Here is an 11,100-nt window from a genome sequence, read left to right as displayed (position 1 = left end):
CAACCAACAACAACAAAAAATTCCCTTTCATGCTCTATAAATAGGGTTATATTAACACTGTATCATTTATCACCAGCCACCACTATTAGTTAGTATAATAATTTAATACAATATGATAATATAATATTATATAATAATAACCGCACAGTAAACTGTTTGGGGCTTAATCAACTCTGAGATTACATTTTAGTTAGATTGACAGTGATCCCTCTTGGACACTGTTAGCGTTTGATTAACAAACTGAGCATTTTCCTTTGCATTGATACATTTATATATTTATATACTTTGTTTGTGTAGCTGACTGGCACTCTTATTTATTGCAAAAAAGAAGAAAAAAAACATAAATGCTCAAAACAAGCATAAAAATACAAATAATACAAATAATAAAGCATTTTAGCAATAAATACTTATTTACTGCCATAAACAATTTCATGCAAAGCTACCATAAGGAGATAAGATGTAGCCTAATGCACATTTAGCTAACAGATAAATATGTGGAAATATAAAGACAATGGGCCTCATTCACAAAACCTTTCTTAAAGTTTTCTTACTTCTGTTCCTGAGAAAAACCAAATGTGGGATTTATGACATCTTTGTTTTAAATCTAAATTTTATGTGCAATACTGTTCATGTGATTAGCACAAGGAAACACTCATGAAAAAATACAGATAAGAAAAAAAATAGATGAATGCTGAAATGTTCTTACACGCAGCAACAATCAAATGTGATAGTACCCGTTTCGTGAATGAGGCCCAATTATATTTGCTCATTGTCACAACTGAAAACACAAACTCAAGCTGGGATAGATATTACCTATTGGCACTAAAGCTATTTTGAAAGCAAATAGCATTGCAGCAGTCATTCAGGCTCAACGTGAATCGCCTCATTATATTTAAGCTGTTAATATTTTGCAAGGACATTTCACAAAGGTGTAATGATTTCAATTTCCTGAGGCTAAACTGTCATTCATCATAACAAAAGCAACATACAAAAAAAACAAACAACAACAAAAAAAAAAAAAAACTTTTTTTTACAGTTATTAATGGAACTCAATCACACGTTGCAGGTAGGGACAGACCTGTGGCCGTTCCCCCAGACCTGGCTTCCCTCTCGTTAAATGGAAACCCAGCTGTGATTCGATACAAACGGCAGCAAATTCCAGCGGGGAGGGGGCGGTGTAACTGGCACTGTGCGTAGAATAAAAGAGCGGCCGTTGGATTAGAGGAAGCAGGAGTCAGGGGGTGGTGATGCATAAAAGCCAGTGGAAAACGCCGTGGGTCCCCCCTCCCCCCTCCCCCCTCCCCCCTCCTCCCTCCTCCCTCCCCCCCCCCCCGTCTGAGGGCTGTACTTAGCGTCGCGCTTCAGCTCCTCAGGCCGCTCAGCGCCCGACGTCCGCCATCCGCGGCTTTTCCCCTGGGCTATATCGAGCTCTCGCGTGTGACGGAGGGCTCTGTGACGGGCTCGGGCCCCGACTCCAACACCACTCCAGCTGCTCTACCTTTCAAAACAGAAAAAAAGCACTTAAGTACTAAGAAAACAACAACAAGGAAGTAGAATTTTTTTAAGCACTACATTTTTCCATGCTGACGGCTATAATACCCTTCTCTTGGATAAATTGAATAAATATGGTTAAAAAACGAAATAGTAGTGTACAATTACATGTACAATACCCAAGTAACATTTACATTTTGGCAGGTTGAGCCTACAGTAGGATTTAGCAAATTTGCGGGTTGGAAATTGCTTCCGTGATATTATATCCACCCTTTTTTGTCAGCATTCTTACTCTCAGTTTAAAACATAGCTTTTTGGTCTGGGATACTGTGAGAGAGGAGGTAACTGGGCGTGGCTGCTCACCCTCGGTCTGGGCGGTTCCCGAGGCGCGGTCTTTGTGTTTCTGCAGCAGTCTGGACCCCGCCAGCCCGATGCCCAGGGCCCCGATGGGCGCGGTCACCAGTATGGCCAGGACCGCCACCGTTAGCACCGTCATGCCGTACTTCTCCAGGACGGGGTCCCCTTTGCTCCGGGCCATGTCCAGCGCTGTTGATCCTATGGCTGCCTGGACAAAGAAGGTCACCTACTGTAAATGTCCCAAAGCAAACTGGCCATGGGACATTACCCACGTTCAGAAAAAGTCATGAGCCTTTAAAACTGGAGGACAGTGTTTAATATCAGTGGCAGCTATCTTTTTCATAATGAAAAGGTCAGCTCAATGTCATCACTGGCTATCCGGTAGTATTTAAAAAGCACTAATCAGTATACCCAAGTGACTACCAAGTTATGTTCTGGGCCTTTTCATTGAGTATTAATGTTTGATTCATTCATTATGTCTTAATGTTTTCATTTCTATTTTATTATTTTTTATTGCTGTTTTTATATACCCCCCTTCCACCCAGGTTGTTTACTTATTTTTGATGTGTGTGATACAAATGAATAAAGTGGGCAGCGTATTTCAACAGTTTGTACCTGTACAGTGGCCTTAGGCAGCCAAGCCAGGGCGATGAAGATTTTCTCCTTTAAATTAAATCCTGCAAACAGCACCATGCAGTAGGTGAAGAGAATGCGCACGACCAAGCCAATGCCCAGAGCAGCCAGACCCAGCCCTGAGAGAGAAGGATGCAGGACAAGCAATCATGCTGAGGCTAATGTACTGAGGCTACTGATTACTGTGGCTATTTGTGGAATATGGTATGGTTATTGGGGCTTAAGAAAGCATATTACAACTGTATTATAAATCCTTAAAGACTCAGACTTTAGACTACGAAATTACACCGAAGTCTATAATCATTAAAGGAGAGATATAAAAAGAATACACAAATCCTATAAAAGAGGAACCCATTTATTCACCTTTTCAAATGCTGTCTGACCATCTACAATATGCAGTATTTACATTATGATACAGTCATTAATAACATATATTATTTATATCTGAGATCATTGATATAAGCAATATATTATTACTGGAACCACATCAAGAACATTAATATGAAAGTAAGTTTAAGAAGCATGATTGTGGCTCAAAGTCACTGTTAGTATTTATTTATTTATTTAAATCACATATATTTTTTCAAGAATAGAAAAAAAGGAAAATTAATAAAGTAAAAATAAATTTAAAAATTATAATGAGAGATTCAGAAAGCTCCATACAAAGCTCCATACATTATGAGGTTAGAATGCATGGTGCTTAGCTAGACACCATTTAAAGGCCATATACACCATATGCATCCATTTTAACTCAAGTGACTGAATGTTAAAATAATATTAAAGTTTATTTATAAAAATAATTATGTGTGTTTTCATAACAGGTCATTGGAACAATGTAAGATTTTTTGGGGTTTATGGGTACTCACACACGGTACTGGGGTCCAGTGTGGACACTGTGATTTCAGCTCCGATAAGGCCGAAGAGCAGCGGCTGGAAGATTTCCCAGGATAACCCAACGACCGCTGCCACAGGAGCCTGAGAAGGCCAATAACAGGCATGGGGAGAAGGGCTACACTACGTTTCCGTTTTATTCATGGGTTTTGAGAGAAGGCCTCTGGAAGACCTTTCAAAACCAAGGGGCGGGGATTTTTTTCCAGCAGGGTCCAGTGTGTATGCACATTTTCATTGCCACCAATTACAGACAGGCCAACTTAGCTAATTAGCTGAACACCCTTATGCTAGTTTAACCATAGATTATACAACAATAATGATGTTTCAGTTGGAACACAGGACTGGTATAATAAATAAGAGCAGAAGTTGAAAGCCAGAAACATATACGCCTTTCCTCTCCCACCCCTGTCGAAGTCCGACTAGACCAAACCAAAGGAAATATTGCCTCAGAATTATGACGGTGAATCCCGCATCCTGCTGAAAAAGACAGACTGACCTTTAACTCTCCCCAGGCCAGGCCCGCTAGGAAGGCCATTACCAGGGTGGACAGCCCCCCCGCCCCGGAGAGACCAGCAACACGGCTTCCGAACACGGCGAAGATAGACAGGCCCAGGAGCAGCCCGCACCTTTTCATCACCAGGTCTTCCTAGAGAGAGAGAGAAAATACATATTTAGTTTTTTCCTTTTTTTGTTTAAAAAGGTCATTTTCTATAATTAGTCTTTTTTTAAAAACCGGTACTATACATATTTGTTGATATCAGAATAAATGTAATATATTTTTTCCTTTTTTTTGTTTAAAAAGGTCATTTTCTATAATTAGTCTTTTTTTAAAAACCGGTACTATACATATTTGTTTATATCAGAATAAATGTAATGTATTTTTTGTTATGTTCTTCACACCTTAATTAACGTTAATTGTTTCTTTCTTGCGAATATGTTTACTATTATTATTGTTAGAGAGAGAGCCATGAAAAGAATCCATAAAAAGCATATTTGAATTTTATTGCATAGCAATCAAGACAAGGAATACCTCGATTCACTTTGTGACAATCGGTTTAAAAATCTTCACACTTCATGTGTAAACAAGATAAAGGAGACACATGCAAGGGAGTATCCGTGGCAGATCTAACGTGTTACAGGTCATACCAGCACTATTAGCGATTGACAGAGTGACTGGTTGAATGACTGATTGATTGATTGATTGATTATTCTCTTACTTGGTCTTTACTGGGGAAGAATCTCATAAATATCCCAAGGACCGCCCCTGCAGCCATCCCCCCAACCACCTCCAGAACGCCCTTTCCCAGGTTATACCAGGTGGACCCTGTGCGAAAGAAAGTACTCATTACACAAGAAAAAAGCACATGAGGGGAATTCTAATATAAGTTCACATGCTGCATGAAAGCTTATTGAATCCTCTTTATGGTATGAGTGTTTCTAATTAACTTTGTAGTACATCGTAGTGGCATGACACTTAAGCATAACATTACTGATTTTGTCCTTTACAGTAGCTGCACTAAATGAATGACTGAATGAACTGGACGGATGGACTGATGAACATGGGATTCATTACACATTAAGTACAGACAGTAATATAAATATGACGACAATCTTCTTGGAGGCAAATAATTTTCAATCTGACAAGTTCAACAAGACTGCACATCACGTAGTCACTGTCTACAGTAGAGCCATATATATAAAAGAGGAACTTGGATGATTTATGTACATTGCATTAACTTTATCAGACTCACCCTGTTCTTTTTACATATATTTCTATTTACATTTAGTGAAACAAAACTGTCATTAATGCGTCTTAACAGTAATACGTTACATGGGAATTCATGTAGATTGTGACGTCTTATTTTTGTCCTTTATACGTAAGTTTAACATGGCTGTCTAAGGATGGAATTACATTAATTAAAGCAGTACATTTTAAAACCGGTGTAAATTATATCAGTTGGCTGTTCCTCCATTATTTTAACAGTTAATCTTTATGTCTAGATTGCAATTTACTGACTTTCTATACATACTGCCACTAGAGGGCGTACTTAGAGAATAGTGCACCACAATGAATTATAGGAAGTTTAACTGTTTTGCAATAATAATCATAAGAAGAAAAAGAATAATAAGTAGAAGAAGATGCAGAAGAAGAAGAAGAAGAAGAAGGACAGCATTACCTGTGGCAAATGCCATTCCCAGGCAGGTGGCGAAGCCGGTAATGGCCAGGATGTCGTCGAAGCTCCCAGCAGCCATTAGCAGGGTAGGGATGCCCTTGTCCACCCCGTACCCGTCCTTCTGCAGGAGAAGCATGGAGGGGACCACCACGGCAGGGGACACTGCGCTCAGCACAAACCTGGAGGACAGGACATGCTGAGCTCTGTCAAAATGATGCTGTTCTAGATGAACATTATGGCTCTAAATCCCAGTGCTTGCTAGTATTTATGTTGCACCCAAAAGGGTCTTTTTCCTAGAAATGTGATGTTCTAGGTTGAATTGCATTGTCCAAACCAGCACTAGGATGTTCTACGTTAAAAAATATATAATTCTACTTATGGTTATTTGTCATATGTGCTCACATGGAAAATAATGTGTCATAACAGATTCAGTTCCTGAATATTATTTCCACCTGGCAACAGCGCAGCGCAGTCATACATGTATTTAAAAACATTGCTTCTAACTTCCTTCAAAAAGGCCCCCTGTTTACCCGAGGATGAAGCTCCAGATCCAGGGGAGGCCCATCATGAGGTGGGACAGAACCGCCACGGTGCAGGCTTCTAAGGAGCACGGCCCGACCGCCACGCGCAGACAGACGGCTTTCAGCTTCTTCAGAGCCTGTGGGGAAAAAAGGCTCAGTTCCTACGAGCTCCACGTCATGAGCAAGACACGCTGTAAGTCTCCAGGCTACCACAAGTGGAAATTTTAACTGCAGTGTTCCGTTAAAATGAGCCGACATTAGCCTTGGATTTTACAGACAGATTTGACAGACACTTTGATGAACCTCATATCTGGTGTATACTGATGTCGGCTATGCATCGTTTGATATAAATGCTATTGCGCGCATATAGAGTAAAGATAGTGGAAACGCAATCAAGATGCTCCACTGATAAAAGCGCGCATGGTACCGAGGCGTTGAGGCCCAGTCCAGCTCTGGTCAGGATGATGGCGAGGGCGATGTTCCGCAGGGCCGACGACCATCGGACATCGATGTGGACGGCGTCGGTGACCACGGGGATGTTGCGCAGGAGAATCCCGGCCAATAGCATTCCTGCGAGCACATATGACATCACCTGAACACAGAGCGCTTCCCCCACTTATCTGTTAATCTGCGCATGACAGGGTGTTTCCAAAAAAAAAAAAAATACTGATAGCATTTCTTGTTTGGTTGTGTCGAACGATGTAGGTAGAACGATGAAGTGCCTTTTGGGAAAAAATCTAGAAGATCCTCACCAGGACATCTGGGTAGGTTTAAATCCAATAATATTTCACTGTTTCTGTTAGTCTGTATTACTGTTAATTGTATTTAATAAATAGCATAATTGTATTTATGTAGCAATACTGTGGTTTAGATAGACATTAATATATGCTAATAGGCTTTGAAATGGAATCCCCATACAATCCGTCTGTTTTGTGGCTGGACAGGACATATTGGGAATGCAGGTAGAAAGGGATGTTATGCTTCTGTCTACTAAAAGTGCACTAAATATTAGTATACTTATTTTTCACATAATCCACTGTATTTCAGCATTCTGGGTAGTGAGTTCACTGATCACCTCAAGTCAAATGCTCTCTCATCAGTATTGATGTTGTTTCTTATATGAATAAAAGCAATTTCAGGAGATGGTCAACATTTTTTAAAATGTGCGTGGCATGCTGCCAACCTATGCCAGTGTGCCCATTACATAAAACAAAAAAAGGAAAAGGGAACTAAACATGAAGTTATCACATACAGCACATAGTAAAAGACCATGTGTGCTGATAACTGAATCATCAGGGAGAGTTACAGGCTCATAAATATATGAGGGGCATATCGTAATATTTATACATGAAATACTTTTTTGAACCCAGCACACTTATACATTACAAATTTTTGGTCTCATCTTTGTGTCATTTTGTTTAAGTCTCATTTTGTCACATGGCCAGCCCTGGTTGAAACCCCCATGGCAGAGGCAGAGGTGTTTACATGGGGGGGTGAGAATGGCACCGGGGGTGGCAAAGCCGGGCAGCTGTGCCCGGGCAGGTACAAAGTTCCAGTGTCAGTCGGATCAGAGAGGCAGCAGCAGGCATATACAGTACAACAAACAGCGAGGAGGACTTTGAGCCGTAGTGAAGGCCATAATCATCGTGATAAATATGAAATGTAAATGTACTGTACCACAGTGTACATCATGTGCATGCTCATTTTGAGAACAGCCACTATCAGCTCAATTCAAGAGATTAGTTTTACAATGGAAATTTAGAAATGGAAACTTGGTCATGGAGAAAAAAAAAGGGATTTTTTTACCAATAGAAATTATGTGGAAATAAAGGTCAAAGTAATCATAGATAATTGTTTCAGTTCACATTTAATGTTTTTTGTTACCAACAATTATTTGTTGGTAAGAATTATTATCATGTTATTATTTTATTAGTTTTATATTATTAAAGTGAAGATAGGCCTTTCATTATCAGATCATTTCTAATAGGCGGGTAAGGTTCTTACCAAGGAGGGGAGGGAAGGGGGGCAGCGTGGGGAACTGGATCAGCCCCACCAGCTTCCCCCCGCACACGGCACAGATGAACAGCACCACGATGCCGAACATGTTCCCCCCGGGCAGGCACTCCTTCTCCGTGACCGACCAGACCACCCCGAAGAGCACCACACCCATTGTCACTGCGAGGAACACAATATGTCAAGGACATGCGCTGATATTATTTTTATGATTAATGAAAATAATAGCCATTATCTACACCCGCTTATTCCTGGTCATGGTCATGAGGGGGTGCTGGAGCCTATCCCAGCATGCATTGGAAGAGAGGCAAGAATACGCCCTGGACAGGTTGCCAATTTATTACAGGACACACACCTATGGGCAATTTAGAGTCTTTGAACTGTGGGAGGAAACCCAAGTGGACACAGGGAGAATGTACAATCACCATAGAGTTGATTATGAGTTGATGATGATGATGATGATGATGATGATTATTATTATTATTATTATTATTATTGGTGCTATAATTAATACAGTCTTTTAAAATAATCATAAGGTCCCCACAGAGACTTAAATGTTGTACCACCTGACCACAAGATGGCGACATCTTCCTTCATAATATGTTCTTTATTGACAATGAAACCTATTACACTGAGCATGCACTAGGTGCTCTCACCATATTCCCACACAAAACATGATAATATTTGTTTTTATCAAGAACAGTATTTCCCAACTATTCAAACTCCCCTGAACCTGGTACATTACCTTTGGTTATGATGGAGGCAAGTAGGCCCCTTGGTGGACAAAGGCAGGACTCATGGAGTTTGGCACAACCTGTGCTGTGTTCAGTGCTGGTCTGTGTACCCTGAGTGTTTCTTTCCAGGTCGCAGTTCTCCTTGACCATACTGGGCCTCCCTGATGTCTTTTCTGCTATTTCAACCTGCTTCTCCTCCATGTGCTGTTAAAAATACAGAGCCAGTGAACCAATAAACTGTCTATTCGATTAAATTCTTCCTGGATAACTTTATCAGAATATGAGTCTTAGGAAAGATATTGTACCAACCCTCAACAATTACATGCTTATAAAAATAAAGAAATCATGCTTCTGAAGCAATGTTTACAAAACACTACCTGTTCCCTGAGTGTTTGAAATGCATTGCTGTTCATAGACAGATGTGTACCTTTTTTAGACTCAATTTAACAATCCAAACCCTTGTTAAACAAAATAAACTTTTCAAAAAAATTAATTCCTAAATTCCACAAAAAGTGCCCACAATCTTCTCAAATGTTCAAACACCGTAACACAAATTTGAGCTCTGAATTTATACCTTTGGCTCAGCCTCGTTCTCCTCCGTCGGATCCCAAGGTTTGGCATCGCCTTTCATGGTTCCTCTCTTCAGTTCTCCTGCCCTCTTCGTCAGTCCCTCAGCGGAAACTAGGCTCTGTAAAAGTCACAGAAACACTGGAGTTGATTTGGGCAAGGTGGCCCATGTCCCAAACGGGGAGGCGGATTTTGTTTAACTAAGACGCTGTCCGTCAGTGTCATAGAAGCTGCACTTTTTCGTGACTAAGTCAGCTACGCAATGTATATGATTGTAATAACTGGCTATTGAAAAATCAAAGCATAAGCCCTGTCACAGACAGCTGTGCCACCCTGTAAGATTGTTGGCATCAGAAAATACAGTATTAAAACCTGACTATGCAAAGGTCGCTCCTGTAAAACCCTAGTATTAACCACTTTATTATAGTTTACACGTGTGACATGCAGTCAAACACACCACAGACTAATAATACTTTTGTGTGCCGCACACCTACGGTGTCTAACACTGCAACCGCACATGCTGTACTGTACATTGACACTGTAAAAGCTGAGGTTTGAATAAACTTTATCGACATTCACTGTTCTTACTTGATTGAGCTCCATTACCAATTAAAAATATGGATGACGTTGCACAGCGGTTATAAAAGACAAAAATGTTAATTATCCTAACTATTCCAGTTATTAGAGGATTCAAATACCTTACAGTTTGTGCAATTCTTCCTGACGAAATCAAATAATAATGTAATCCTGAAGGACGAGTTCTGGTTTTCCTGAATTAGGAAGAGGGCCTGATCACCTTTCTTTAGCCTTTCTCAAAGCTAAAGAAATATGACAAACCAAGCTTAAGCTCTCTACTGTAACAACAGACTCATGAGCTTCAGCTATGAGTCTGCTGACTCTGACCACTCCATCTAAAAGGGAACTTGCATTATGACAGACACGTCTACCTATTTATAATATAGGAAAAGATTTGTGGAGTTTGGCAAATTTTATGTATCAGCTACACTAACAGGAATATGCTCGCCCAAACCACCATCAGCCCTTACAGCTCTGTACTATACAAGGTACAGTAGTTCTCTTACATCTTGGATGCAGGATGTTTATTCATATACAGTGATTAAATTTTTACATTTTTTTGTAAACATGATATCTTATTCGCATTGTATTGCATTGAATGTAATTTCATATATCTGTGCACCATTAAATGAACAAGATGAACGCCTGTAATTAGGAATAATCCTCGACTCGTCCTCGCAGGGCTGATCTGTGTCGGTAGTTACATCTCTCGCGCTCAGTTTGTAATTTGCACACAGGTAAATGTTCAGGTATTCCCATTCATAACCCAAATGTTCAGGTGACAATACCGCCATCACAAAGGATGACGCTCACTGCCACCCGCACTTTCCTCACCGTGCTGGAGTCCCACGCGGTCACTCCCTTGTGCCTGAAGGTCCTCATCGTGGCACACTGCATTGTGGGACGATAAACGGTCAAATCTCTCTCTCAATAACGCGCGGCCGCAAAATGATGGCGGTGGCGCTGTACGCGGTACTCCCAGACTCCTCGGTCTCCTACGTGCTTATACAGACTGCTGTCTCCGGCCAGGTCGCCGACGCAGTGCTAGGGGAGACTGCGCAACAACAACAGCTCACCAGTTGCTGTCATCGTCGTGAGCGTAAGGCAGTGCATCATAGGCCTTTGTGCCAAAAAAAACAATAA

General features: G+C 40.7%; 1 protein-coding gene across 1 annotated transcript; it reads right to left on the bottom strand.

The window, feature by feature from the left end:
• Window positions 1-1,418: 1,418 nt before the first annotated feature.
• LOC135258657 (sodium/hydrogen exchanger 9B2-like) lies at window positions 1,419-9,066 on the bottom strand. Its single transcript, XM_064342099.1, has 11 exons — window positions 8,826-9,066; window positions 8,072-8,242; window positions 6,495-6,637; window positions 6,077-6,204; window positions 5,550-5,725; window positions 4,590-4,696; window positions 3,869-4,018; window positions 3,348-3,456; window positions 2,464-2,600; window positions 1,855-2,056; window positions 1,419-1,498 (listed from the first exon to the last, which is right to left on the bottom strand). Exons 1-11 carry the CDS (start codon window positions 9,013-9,015, stop codon window positions 1,419-1,421), a joined length of 1,593 nt encoding a protein of 530 aa, XP_064198169.1. The 5' UTR covers window positions 9,016-9,066.
• Window positions 9,067-11,100: the final 2,034 nt, after the last annotated feature.

The sequence above is a fragment of the Anguilla rostrata genome, chromosome 7 (genome assembly GCF_018555375.3).
Source record: "Anguilla rostrata isolate EN2019 chromosome 7, ASM1855537v3, whole genome shotgun sequence".
NCBI classification, from domain to species: Eukaryota; Metazoa; Chordata; class Actinopteri; order Anguilliformes; family Anguillidae; genus Anguilla; species Anguilla rostrata.
The sequence above is the reverse complement of the archived record's forward strand: the minus strand, read 5'-3'. Positions and strand labels throughout refer to the sequence as shown.

What these genes read in the sequence shown, in the direction of transcription:
- LOC135258657 (XM_064342099.1), bottom strand. Translation starts at nt 9,015, where the DNA reads ATGGAGGAGAAGCAGGTTGAAATAGCAGAAAAGACATCAGGGAGGCCC. An exon ending in TGCCTCCATCATAACCAAAG is followed by an intron (nt 8,243 to 8,825) that starts GTAATGTACCAG and finishes TGTTCCTCGCAG; the next exon opens with TGACAATGGGTGTGGTGCTC. An exon ending in GGGAATGGCATTTGCCACAG is followed by an intron (nt 4,697 to 5,549) that starts GTAATGCTGTCC and finishes TCTTTCGCACAG; the next exon opens with GGTCCACCTGGTATAACCTG.